The 14,262-nt window shown below is 38.9% G+C and overlaps 1 protein-coding gene across 1 annotated transcript in view; it reads left to right on the top strand.

The window, feature by feature from the left end:
• LOC120943787 (carboxypeptidase O-like) overlaps nucleotides 1–14,262 on the top strand; it is a 64,380-nt gene that overhangs the window by 39,891 nt on the left and 10,227 nt on the right. The window contains exons 7-10 of the mRNA XM_040357332.1: nucleotides 1,775–1,885; nucleotides 2,017–2,107; nucleotides 7,505–7,707; nucleotides 12,472–12,556. Of these exons, the coding sequence (XP_040213266.1) occupies nucleotides 1,775–1,885; nucleotides 2,017–2,107; nucleotides 7,505–7,707; nucleotides 12,472–12,556 (490 nt within the window). The remainder of the gene's footprint in view (nucleotides 1–1,774; nucleotides 1,886–2,016; nucleotides 2,108–7,504; nucleotides 7,708–12,471; nucleotides 12,557–14,262) is intronic.

The following is a 14,262-nucleotide window of genomic DNA, read 5'->3' as shown; positions in this document are numbered from 1 at the left end:
TGTGATCAGCTACCTTGACTTGTTGCACTTTGTACTCTCTACTTTGCTCTGCTGAATAAGCACATCATAATAAAAACATTGATATTGTGTTGTTAAGTTTGTTAACCAATTTGTATAATGTCTTGATGTGCAAATTGCAAATAAAAGTCCTCTTAGCTTACTGAATAAAGTAATACTGTGTTAAGGTAAAAAAAAAAAAAAAAAATTTTAACATGATTACACATGATTGGATAATCGAAGTGAATACAGTTTCACCCTATTTACTAAGCAAAGTTTCACTTTGCTATTTAGCCACTTCCCATCCGTAGGCATCCTTGACTATGACGTCCTTGACTTTGACCTGCTGTGTAATTCTAAACTGGTAACCTGTAAAGGCTTATACAGTAAAGCGTTGCCTATGGAGACTTTTAAGTACCGCAGTTTGGCGCAGTTCCACAAATGTGCACAATTTTATAGCATGGCATGTTTTTTAGGTATCTATTTACTCAATATAACATCATCTTTTATGTTTTACAAAAAAATAAAAATAAATAGGTATTAGATTTGTGTTTGTGTGCACTAAAATTAAAGTGTATTTTTTCCCCAAAAATGTACGTTTAAATAAAACACTGTGCAAATACCATGTGACATAAAATATTGCAAATCCCACCATTTTACTCACTAGGGCCTCTGCTTAAAGTGGTTGTAAAGGATTTTTTTTTTCATAATAAGCATCCTTTACCTGCAGACATTCCTCTTTTCACTTCCTCATTGTTCGTTTTTGCTCAGAAGTTGCTCTATTTCTTCTCTGTTCTGTTCACTTCCTGCTTGTCTGATTGTTACTCACCACCGTGAAGGGAGGCTTTACTGCGGTGGTCAGTGACGTGCTCACCCCCTCCTTGGAACTACATCTGTGTGGCAGGACGCTCTCTACGTGTTAGAGACTTCAAGGAGGTGTGAATTACTGGGCGTGCCGCAATGCATACTGGGAAATGTAGTTCTTACATGAACGAGCACCGCAAACCAGGAAGTGAATGAGAGAACAGAAATTAGAACGCCGGAGGTGATATAGATGAAGGAATTTAATAGGTATTTACTTGTTTTTTAACAGAATCATTACACTATTCTGTCTGTCTACCTTGCAGACATTAATTTTAGGCAAAACATTTTTTTCCTTTACAACTCCTTTAAAAACAATATATATAATGTTTTGGGGTTCTAGAAAAATATAATACAATTTTTACATGTAACATTTAAAAACAAACATGGGTAAATAAAAAGATAAAAAATAAAATTTAAGATAAAGATAATGTAACATCTGATGTAAAACTTCAATAATATATACAAACATTGATCACTGCTGCCACCTTTACATCAATGGCAGCATACCATTACATCTGCAATAAAATTACAGATATAAGGTGGCGCTAAGCGATCAGCCATTAACACAAATATTTCTATATATCTATATAAGCCCAGTATGAATCACAAAATTTCAAGAAATAGTCCACCACACCTTTACAGTGTCTTAATTGTGCTCATATGTTGTCCATATATAAACACCCACACCAAGTGCTTGTGATCCACCTCTTCTCAATGCTCAATGCTCACACATTTTCCCATAACACCTACAAATAGAGGCAGATCTTATATTTTACCTCTTTTGTTTTCATATTCTAGGTGTGTAATATATATAATTATGTGCCAATTGTATATGTATTCGTTTTTATTCAGGGAGTCTGTAAGATCAAATAAAATATATAAATAAACTTTTTACATTTGTTTTTCCATGCAGCTACTTGAACAACATAACAGCAATAAAGTCATACATAAAGCCCTAGAAAATATAGACTTTTATATTGTTCCTGTCCTCAATATTGATGGGTTTGTGTACTCCTGGACTACGGTAAGAAAATATGACCCAGTAAGATGATTTTCAATAATATTACCTACTTCCATACAGTCTAAAAGTGTTAGTGTCATAGTTAAGTAATCTCTTTAGTCTCAATCTCTGTTTTATCCTGCTTTAATGCATAGGATCGTCTCTGGAGAAAATCACGCTCACCCCATGACAATGGAACTTGCTTTGGAGTAGACCTCAATCGAAACTTTGATTCAAATTGGTGCAGTAAGTTCATTGCAAGGGACGATGTTTATATGGGGATGTAAAAAATACATTAACAAAGATTTAAAATGTTATTCTGTACATATATTTTACCTTGTATGATTCTTCAGTATGAGCTAAAGTTGAATTCTGAGTATACCCCCCACCCTTTGCTCCTCCCCCGAATAATTGGTAAATTATTTATTTTACAAAGTTTTTTTTTTTTTTTTTAATCCATGAAGATTTTATTGAAAAAGAAAGGCAAATACAATGGTACAAACATAGCCTCAGAGGGCAACGAATAGAAAAGCTCAATTTTTACAAGAGGATATGTAACAAAACGTTTACAGGAGGATTAAAGGTACATTTTAGGTATGCAAGGCATGTATCAGAGAACAATCACAAGATCTTTATAAGACATCTCTACCATACCCCGTACCTGAAGAAGATGTACAGTAAAGTGGCTCAGGGGTAACATATCTAATCGTTCCCAATAAAAAGGGCTTCCGTGGACTCCCAGAGACCACAGTTAACCTGACAACCCTGTCTATTGGTCTACATCTCCTATTTGTCATTTCGTTCCTCTTAATTCAAGTGGGAAGGGGGAGGGGGCCTACCAGTGGAGACCCCGTCCACTCCCCACATCCAGCTTCAGTAGGTGAAAAGAGGAGGAGGAAAAGAGAGAGAAAGAAAAGGAAACGGAAAGAGGGAGAGAAAGAGAGAGAAAAAAAAAATACAAAAAAAAAAGGGGGGGGGGAGATACAAAGTTTTTATTGGTAGAAAAGTAATTACAACAGGTTAGTGCAACAGTGTGATGGTTACATCAAACATAAGATGAAGAGGAGAATCCCAACAAAGGGATGCTATATACGTGGTACAATATTCATCAGTACAATAAGAAAAGAAGAAAAAAAAGAGAAAATAAAAACGGCAGCAGTATGTCGTAAAAAAAAGTCAATCAATGTCCCAGAGTATGCTATATGGTAGGCAAAAACTCAAAAACTCCAAGCAGCAGAAAGGGGTGCATACATTCATAGATTAACTGCATATTGATTGTGGAAATAGAGATTTTTTTTTTTCTTTGTTTGGTCTTTCTGTTTTATTTATTCTGTATCGCTGTAACCATCGTCACTAGACCAACTCCTTGAAATCGGGAGTCTCAGGGAAGAGTGCACAAAAAAAAGAGAATCGGTAGACTGCAGGGAGTAGGAGGGGGCCTAAGAGAAAGAGAAGAAAAAAGAGGGAGGAAAGAAGAGGGGGAAGAGTCCATCGAGTACAGAGGTTTTCCATGCCCTCCCAATGGTCAACTTAGTTGCATTAAAAAGGTGCAGAGCTGATTGGTGTTCCGGGCGGAGGAGTTCATGTATGGGTTTACATAGAAGGGCTTCAAAGGGGTCTCTTTTAAGGCTGGAATGGAGCATATTGCGTAGAAGAGTGTAGACCCTGACCTATAGTCTGCATACCTTAGGACATGTCCACCAAATGTGGGCCTTTGGTAGATTATTTAAAGAAAAATAAATCCAAAAGTCCCTTTTACTTACCCAAATCTGTATAGAAGGATGATTTTTCTTCCGAAATTCTCATGGTTGCCTAAACAATGCGGCCACTTCCTATTGGTTGTCCATCAAAGGGGTCCTCTTAAGATACAAGAGATTGCAGAGGCGTGATTATGTGATGAAGAGGCACCTGGTCATCGAGGAACAGAATATAGCATTGAATCACTAGTCATCAGTCCTGGAAGCAGCACTAGTGAGAAGCATGAATGGTGGCATTAGATAAGTAAAAAAAAAAAAAAAGCTCTCGAAGATTGACCAATTAATGGATCAGAAGGGGGAAGGAGGTAGGTATAAGGGTGGAAGGAGTTTTGCCCAGAGATTGGCTTTAATTAAGAACTACAATTTAGGTAAAAAATAGGACATTTTATTTTTAAATGAGGAGTTAAAGTGATACTAAATTATTATTTTTTCTTTTCATCAAAAATAACAAATATGTTCTACTTACCTGCTCTGTGCAGTAGTTCTGCACAGAGAAGCTCAGATCCTCCTCTTCTTGTGTCCTTCACTGGTGCTCCTGGCCCCTACCTCTTGTTGAATGCCCCCATAGCAAGTAGCTTGCTATGGGCTCATCTGAGCTGAGCTGCAGCTCTGTGTGTCCACCACCTCTCTCTAATCATTGTATAACTGAATTGTATTGCTGGCAGCCAATGGCGCTGCTGCTGTGTCTCAGCCAATCAGGAGGGAAAGTCTCAAATGGCCAAGGTACTCATGCACATAATAAGGGGAAAATACGAGACTATAACAATGAGAATGATATAATTAGCAGTAATCAGCATGAATTCATGAAGAATCGTTCTTGCCAAACCAATCTATTAACCTTCTATGAGGAGGTGAGCTGCCATCTAGATAAAGGAAGCCCGGTAGATGTGCTGTATTTGGATTTTGCAGAGGCATTTGCTACAGTTCCCCATAAACATTTACTTACAAAGTAAGGTCTGTCTGCATGGATCAAAAGGTGAGTACATGGATTGAAAACTGGCTACAGGGGTGAATTCGGAGGGTAGTGATAAATGGAGAGTACTAGAATTGGTCTGGTGTGGAAAGTGGGGTCCCCCAAGGTTCTGTCCTGTGTCCAATCCTATTTAATTTATTCATAAATGACCTGGAGAATGGGATAAGCAGCTCAATATCAGTATTTGCAGACAATACAAATCTAAGAAGGGCAATAATTTCTTTGCAGGGTATGAAAACCTTGCAAGAAGATCTGAACAAATTATTGAGGTGGGCAACTACATGGAAAATGAGGTTTAATGTAGAAAAATTTAAAATAATGCATATGGGTAGCAAAAACATGAATGCAATCTACTCACCTGTGGGTGAACCTCTGGGGGAATTTTGGATGGAAAAGGACCTGGGGGTCCTAGTAGATGACAGGCTCAGCAATGACATGCAAATCATTAAAAAGTGGACTAACTCCAGAGATAAAACAATAATTCTCCTACTCTACAAGACTCTGGTCTGGCCGCACCTGGAGTATGCCATCCAGTTCTGGGCACCAGTCCTCAGGAAGGATGTGCTGGAACTGGAGAAAGTCCAGAGAAGGGCAACAAAGCTAATTAAGGGACTGGAGCATCTCATCTATGGGAAAAGACTGCAAGAACTGAACTTATTCTCTCTAGAGAAGAGACACTTGAGAGGGAATATGATTTCAATGTACAAATACCGTACTGGTGTGACCCCCACAATAGGGATAAAGCTCTTCCACAAAAGGGAATTTAAAAAGACACGCGGGCATTCATTAAAATTAGAAGAGAAGCGGTTTAACCTTAAACTGAATAGAAGGTTCTTTACTGTGAGGCCTCGTACACACGACCGAGGAACTCGTCGTAAATGAAACATCGTTTTCCTCAACGAGTTCCTTGTTAGGCTTGTCGAGAATCTTAACAAGCTTTCTTTGCGTATCCACTGTCAAGACAAAATCTCGTCGTTCTCAAACGCGATGACGTTCAACACGTACGACGGCACTATAAAGGGGAAGTTTGATTCCACTGGCACAACCCTTGGGGCTGCTTTTGCTAATCTCATGTTACTGCGTGTTAAGAGAAGACGATTCACGCTTTTCAGTCTGTTAAAGCGTGACAAATGTGCTATCTCCATTACGAACGCTACTTTTACCAAAGGTGCGCTCCCGTCTCATACTTTATTCTGAGCATGTGCGGGTTTCTAAGCATACACACGAACAAGTACACTTTTTCCTCGTCAGGAGTCTCAATTTCCTCGTCATGTTTCTCATCGGGCTGGTTTACGACGAGAAAAACAACGAGGAAATTGAGACTCCCGACGAGGAAAAAGAGAACTTGTTCTCTTTTTTTCTCGTCGAGTTCCACATCATTTTTCTCGACGAAAAACATACACACGACCGTTTTCCTCTGCAAAAAGGCTCTGCCACCAAGTTTCTTGATGGATTCTGTTGAGGAAAACGGTTGTGTTTACGAGGCCTAAGAATGATAAGGATGTGGAATTCTCTTCCACAGGCAGTGATTTCAGCAGGGAGCATAGATAATTTCAAAAAACTATTAGATAGCACCTGAGTGACCATAGCATACAGGGATATACAATGTAATAGTGACATAAAAACACACACAGGTTGGACTTGATGGACTTGATGTCTTTTTTCAACCTCACCAACTATGTAACTATGAAACATCGCAGAATCGAGATTACGCTTAGGTAAGTATTAGTGGGGCTGAGGGGGGCTGATGCACACAGAAGTTTTTTTTATCTCAATGCATAAAATGCATTAAGATAAAAAACATTTTTAAAAAGTAATTTTGAAAGTGTAAATGATGGAAAAAAAATCAAATTTTTTTTGACATATTATAAGAATGTCTAATCTGTAATTTGATGCCTTTTGGAGATTTTTCCATTTTTCCTTGGCTTAGTTATGCACATTAATACAAATTTTTACCTGGGGTGCACAAACTTTCGATCCCCACTGTATGTTCACAAGTATGACCTTGTTTGCCTCCCTTCTGGGCTAGGCGCAACCATGCAAGGTTTTTACTGCCTATACTGAACAGCTTGTCTAAATGCCTAATTCTCTGGGGAGCTCCATGTTGTTGAGAGGAAGAAAAGAAAATCATAATTGTTTTGATTGAATGATTGATCAGTGTTTCTAGTCTGCCTGTTTGTGGCCTGATGTTTTTTCAGTAAACATTTTTTCAACAATATTCAAATAAATACATTTTAAAAATGAGCATGAACCTGTATTTTGCCTTTACTGGACAAAGTAACAGGTTCACTTTACAAAGGGTACATCACGGTATGAAACCAGTCGCCAAACTCTAGTTCTGTCACATTGCTATGTGTTGATAATGTGAAATGGTTCTTTTTACTAAGGAATGTGACAGAACTAGGGTTTTAGCTGAAACTAGAAGAAAATTTGCTTTGCAGCACATTTGTCTTGCAAATATGATTCTCCATTTGGAAAACATTTTATGAAAAAGTGGCTCACATTACACTTATATGTCTGGATGAAATATTATGATGGCTCTGTAATTATACTGGATGCTTTGGGGGTCTAGACCACATAAGCTATATTCCTCATAATGTATCCACAGCATCTCAGTAAAACATGGCATAGTTGTACATCATATAATTGTCATGAACACTTGGGCAGTCTTGCTTCATAGTAAGATGAAAAGCAGAGGTTTTTGCACACTTCAAATGGGCTGACATTGATCCAACACAAAACAATGGGTCATAGGCACCAACTATGACTTCGCAGGCCATTTGGAGAGTATGTATATCTTAGAAAAATTGCCTGTGCTTAACCAAGAATGTTTTACTTGATATTCAGCATACTTTAAGTCTTTACTGAGATACTTTGACTGATTTCATCATCTTTTAAATTATTACTTTGTAGCTATTGGTGCATCCAGTAACTGTAGCGACATTACATTCTGTGGAACTGGTCCAGCCTCAGAACCAGAGGCCGATGCTGTGCAACAGCTGGTGAGCAGGCTGAAATCTGACATCTTGTGTTTCCTGACAATGCACTCCTATGGACAACTTATTCTTCTTCCATATGGCTATACCAAAAATGCCTCTGTTAACCATGAAGAAAAGGTAATATCCTAGACCCTTCTATTGTACAGTGAAAGATCAGTTCCCTTTTATTGCTAGAAAAAAAATTAGCTTGATAGCCTGTGACTCACATTTCTAAAGATGTAATATTTTTTATATTTTAATGTTAAATGTCTTTTACAGCAGACTAAGGACTTGACTATTGCATGTTATTTTTATTAAAGAGGAAGTAAAACCTAATGGGTTTTACTTCCTCTTTATTCCCCTGCAATAGCCCATTATGTGGCACTTACCTGCAAACGAAGCCCATGATGTCCACAATGTCCCCACTGGTGAAGCATCCATCTTTGCCCCTCTTCCTTCTGGGAGGCCACGGAAACTGGCTCTGTGACTGGCCGGAGCCACATGACATCACTTTCGCGCATGCGCATGGGAGCCGCCAGTCACGGCACATGCTGGGAAGAAATGGCACGGAGGGCCGTTTCTTCACTGTGCTTATGCCAATGACCTCATTGGCGCACTACAAGGTAAATATCTCCGAAGCAGTGCATGTTTAGGAGATATTTTTAGTACAGATAGGAAAGCCTTATTATAGGCATACCCAGGGCTTTTTTTCCCTCAAACAATAGGTGCTGGAACTTAACCACTGCCCCACAAATCCCCTCACCCTACACACACCCTCCAAATCACATCAAATAGTGGGTGTGGTCAGTCAAATTTCACGAAAACAGTAAGAGGATCTTAAAGGGGCATTAAATACCAGGATTGCATTGCATACAAAGTGCAGAGTTATAAATTGTAAACACAGAAACCAGACTTCTGTGTTTACAAGTGATTGTGGTGAGCAGGCACCAAAGGATCTGAGCCAGAGGTGATGGAACTGAGTTCCACCAAGTACCCCCTGAAAAAAAGCCCTGGGCTTACCTATATGTAAAAATGTCCAAGGGCGGTTACAACAACTTTAAGGCAGTACAAAAGTAAATCAGAGACTGACAAATGATTTAAATTAGTTGAGTAGGAGTAGGTGTATTGGCCACTGAGGTTGTATGTTAGTTGGACCTGTGTTGTCAGTAGGCCTGCCATCCTTCCTTGATATTAAACAAAACTAAATACACAAACAAGTTAAACTCACCTGGAATAAGGCCTCAAATCATCATGAAGTAATATAATTCATACATTTTGTTAACTGGCCTTTGTCCTCCTTTTTAATCTCAGATTGCAGTCAGTCACAATGGGGGAGATTTACTAATACTGGTGCACACAGAAACTGGTGCAGCTGTGCATGGTAGCTAATCAGCTTCTAACATGTTCAATTAAGGCCCATTTCACACCAAGCAAAAAGCAAAACAATTAGAGATGGTTCTCTAGCACAGTGTTTCTTATTTCCAGTCCTCAAGACACCCCAACAGGTCATGTTTTCAGGCTTTCCTAATTATTTTGCACAGGTTATTTGATCAGTTTTAATACCTTAGTATAATTACTAAGGTATTAAAACTGATCAAATAACCTGTGCAAAATAATAAACAGTCGTTTCATCTGAGGGAAATTCTGAAGACATGATCTGTTGGTATGCCTTGAGGACTGGATTTGAGAAACACTGCACTAGCAGCACACTGACAGTAATCAGCCATAACCAGCTTTCAAAACATGGAAACCCAAGAAATTACATTATAAATCAATTTATAAATTATAAATTTGCACCAAATCTAGAACTGTGTGTTTTGGGCCTGCACATATATTTTAACTACTTGCTTACCGGGCACTTAAATCCCCTTCCTGCCCAGGCCAATTTCCAGCTTTCAGCACTGTCACTATTATGCAACACTGTACCCATATGACATTTTTATAATTTTGTTCCCATGAATAGATCTTTCTTTTGGTGGCATTTAATCACTGCTGGGTTTTTTATTTTTTGCTAAAAAACAAAAAAATACTGAAAATTTTGGGGAAAAAATAACAAAACAGTTTTACAGTTTGTTATAAATTATATAATTTTGCAAACAGGTAATTTTTCTCCTTCATTGATATACACTAATGAGGCTGCACTGATGGGCACTGATAGGCTGCACTGATAAGGCGGGACTGATGGACAATGATAGGTGGCACTGGAAAGGAATGATGAGGCGGCACTGGTGGGCACTGATAGGTGGCCCTGAGAGGTGGCACTGATGTGTGGCACAGATTGGTGACACTGATAGGCACTGATGGGCGGCACTGAAGGTCATTGATAGGTGGCACTGAAGGGCACTGATGGGCACTGTTAGGTTACACTGATGGGTGGCACTTATGATGAGGCACTGATGGGCACTGATTGGCAGCACTGATGGGCATTGATAGGTGGCACAGGTGGGCATTGATAGGTGGCACAGGTAGGCACTAGTAGGTAGCACTGGTTGGCGGCATTGCTATGCACTGGCAGGTGGCACTGGTGGGAACTGGCAGGTGATACTGGTGGGCACAGATACTTGGGTGATGTCTCACCCTCTTTGGGAATGCTGTCCCTCTGACACAAGCTGGTAATCAGCTTTTTTTCCCTGACAATTAAAAATATATACCGTATATATATATATATTTACCTTTTGCTATAATACATATACAAAACAATATATACAAGAACACATTTTTTCATCAGTTTAGTGGATATATATTCTTCTACATATTTTTGATTACAAAAAATCTTTTAAATTTTTTTTCCATCTATATTGCCAGGACCCAGCAATACATTACAGCCGCAAGCAAGATAAAATACATTTTTTTGCTTTAGCATTGTCATTATTGCTGTGGCATGTTCTACACATCGCACAGATGTACCACTTTACAGGCAGTCTAAAAGGGCCCCCCAGGCATGATATTTAAAGGAATATTATGATTGTTTGAAAAAAATATTTGCATTGATACATGTCCACTAGGGCAGTATCCAGGTCCCCATACACTTTTTATGGCAATAACTTGCATATAACCCTTTAAAATGAGGACTTTGGATTTTTCATGTTCCTGTCCCATAGACTTTCTAAGCATTCGCATCTTCGCAAAAAAATTGTTGAATGTCTAATAGCCAATGCCACATCAGCTTGAGCATGGTTGTTTCCATAATATTAATGCCTCAAATGCAAAACATTATTGTACAGAATTAAAAAACCAAACACTGGTAAATGTATTTTCTATACATGCTTGTCCTTAGCCCAGTAGCCTAGTGGTCTGCATAATATTAACTCTTCAAATATATGCTCGGTATGTAAGTATTCAATAATGTTATGGTGTGGAATTCCAAAAATCATAAACACTAGTTAACATGCAGTTTAAACTTTTTGATTTTTTATTTTCTTGTGCACTGGAAAAAACACAGCTGTCTTAGGTAGGCTGGGATTTGAACTCATAACCTGAGTGCGTTGTAGATATCAGTGCACATCACCAAGCCATTGTGCTAAGTACACTGAGGCCTCGTACACACAACCGAGTTTCTCGGCAAAAACCAGCAAGAAATTTGCAGGGAGATATTTTTTTGCCGAGGAAACCGGTCGTGTGTACATTTTCATAGAGGAAACTCTCGAGAAACTCGACGAGCCAAAAAGAGAGCATGTTCTCTATTTCCTTGACGGGAATGGAGAAACTTGCCTTGTCGAGTTTCTCGACAGCCTAACAAGGAACTCGACGAGGAAAACGATGTGTTTCGCCCGTCGAGTTTCTCGGTCGTGTGTACGAGGCCTGAGACATGTAGTATAATTAAAGAATGAACATAAACAATTACGTGTGACGAAACAAAGGATTGCCACACTCCCATACACAATGCAATTTAGGATTTATTGGAAGAGTAAAAACATAAGCACACAATGGTACATAGGCAGGGGGACACGGGTGACGTGTTTCACATGGCTTGTCATGCTTTGTCAGACCCTTATATGGAATAACCACCACACACACACAAATATATATATATATATGTCAGTGTCGCATGTAATCAATTAATAAGAACAGTGGCTTCTTAAATCTAAATGAAAAACACACCAATCCAGAATATTATAAGTAATCGAAATCTAATAACATAAATAACAACCTAAGGTTTATTATCCATATGCAAACATCAAATTTCTTGTAAAAAGTCCCATCCAAAATTGAGACCCATTTTAAATTATGGTTTGCAAAGAAAAAATCCAGAAGACCTCACATTTGCACAAAAGCCTAAACCCGTCCCCACCCCTCCTGGGGATGGCAACCCTTTCGTTTGCACGATCATGTTTTTAACACTGAGAAAGAACAGAACACTAATTTGGCTATACATTTAAAAGGAGCTCATGGGGGTTATACCTCTTTGATACAGAATCAGGGCATTGAAAGTGTCGCCACCCCCAGGAGGGGTGGGGACAGGGTTTAGAATTTTATGCAAACTTGAGGATTCTTTTATGCTTTTATGCAAACTTCTAGATTTTTTCTTTGGAGACCTGAATTACGATGGGCCTCAATTTTGAATGGGACACATTTTTACAAGTAATTTGATGTTTGCATATGGATAATCAACCTTAGGTTGTTATTTATTTTATTGAATTATTACTACTTATAATATTCTGTATTGGTGCCACCAGTTTGAGACCCCTCATCTAAAGTCTTCAATAACCAATCTTTTTTCAACAGTGACAGTAAGAAAATGAGGAGTTCAGTGGTCAAGATAGAATGAAGACTAATCTTTTATGTTAGTTGTCTATAATTATTTGTGTTAGCCTCAAAACAGCACTTTCCACATTCTTGTATATTTGGCTCTTTTTTTAAAAAGTACACACATTAAAATGTGTTTGTATGTTTGATTTGCAGCTGTCTGTTGGGGAGACGGCAGCTGCCAAACTGGCACAGATACATGGGAAAACATATAGAGTTGGATCAGCATCTCACATATTATGTAAGTCTGATGTGAACATACAGTAATGATGTTCTTCTTCTTGCTAACACTAGCATATAAAGCATTTGAATATGATTATAAAGCCATTTTAGGAGCTGTAATGTTGCATAGTGTTATAACAATATGGTAGACAATAAATGCTGGGGCATGTTCCCAAGACTCATTTTAACTGAAGAGTTGGGGTTGAAAAATTGTGGGACATCTTCAACATTACAGAACAAATCCAGTGCCTTAGATCTCATTCTATGTAGTTTTAATTTTTTTCTATGTTTCCCATTCACACCACAACATTTGTCATGTTCGATCGTTCGTCAAAATACGAACAAAACGGGTCGTTCGCGCCAAATTCGAGTTACGCTTCACAGACCATAATTCACTGCGACATCGCTGGCTGATGATTGGCCAAGCATGCACTATGACCCGCATGCTTGGCCAATCACAGCTTGCAAAAAACGGAGAGCCATAATTGGCCAAAGCCAGGGTGGCTTTGGCCAATTATGGCTCAGGGGGTTTAGTACACGCCCCACACTATAAAAGGCCGCCTGCAGGTCGGCCTTGTGTAGTGTGTTACAGTGGTTAAGAGAGGACAGAGAGAGTGTCATTTTTTGCAGGTAGATAGAGCAGGCAGGCAGGCAGGCTAGTCAGTTAATGTTACAGTGTGTAGAGGATATATATACATCCCAGGTGTTGTACATATATTTATACACTGTATAGTTTAGCTAGATCAGTTCTTCCTAATTTACTGGCAGGCAGGTAAATGTGCTAGATGCAGTATTCTCACGTGGTTTATTGCCTGTGTCCTCTGTAGTTTGCACCTAAAGCTACTTGGTGTGTTCTGCCCGTGTGCTCTGTAGTTTGCACCTAAAGATTCAGGAGCAGTGATTTTAATGATGCTTAAATAATAAAAAAAAAAATTAAAAATTCCTTTAAATATTGTACCTGCTAGGTGTCTATAGTATGCCTGTGAAAGCGTCTTTGAGAACCCGGGTCTTGCCCAAGGGAACATGTATCAATGGAAAAAAAGTTTTAAAAACGGTCGTTTTTTCAGGAGTCATGAAAAAAACGACCGTTTTTAAAACTTTTTTTCCATTGATACATGTTCCCTGAGGCAAGACCCGGGTTCTCAAAGACGTTTTACAACAATAACTTGCATATTAGGCTTTAAAAAGAGCACTTTTGAATTCGAACGTTCGAGTCCCATAGATGTCAATGGGGTTCTAAATGTTCGCACGAACGGTCGGTCCGTTTCGAAGGTTCTGGTGCGAACCGAACGGGGGGGGGGGGGTGTTCGGCTCATCCCTAGTGATGTGTACTATGGCGACAGCTGACAGCTGCTTGCACACTAAAGAGTAATGTATAACATACAGGCAACATAAGCAAGCCCTTATTACTACTAGCTATTTCATGACCTGGACAAATGAGATCCTTTGCAGACATGGCAGGCAACACTGAGCTACTCAACCCACAAATTCCCCACTCTCACATAAGTTTCTTCTGTCACTTGTTCTAAACCCACAGTTATAACCACCTGCAAATATTGCCAGTAAATAGGGAGGCATTTATTTTCACTTAGTGATCCAGCCAGTAACAATATTCCTCTCTTAGGCAATCTAAAGCTGGCTACAAATTATACAATTTTATTGTACACTGTTCCTTTAGATTTACCAAAACCATATAATAAGAAGTCAAACCTAAACACTTTCAAA

Source organism: Rana temporaria, chromosome 6 (assembly GCF_905171775.1).
Source record: "Rana temporaria chromosome 6, aRanTem1.1, whole genome shotgun sequence".
Classification (NCBI taxonomy): domain Eukaryota; kingdom Metazoa; phylum Chordata; class Amphibia; order Anura; family Ranidae; genus Rana; species Rana temporaria.
This window is presented reverse-complemented; position numbering and strand designations above follow the sequence as displayed.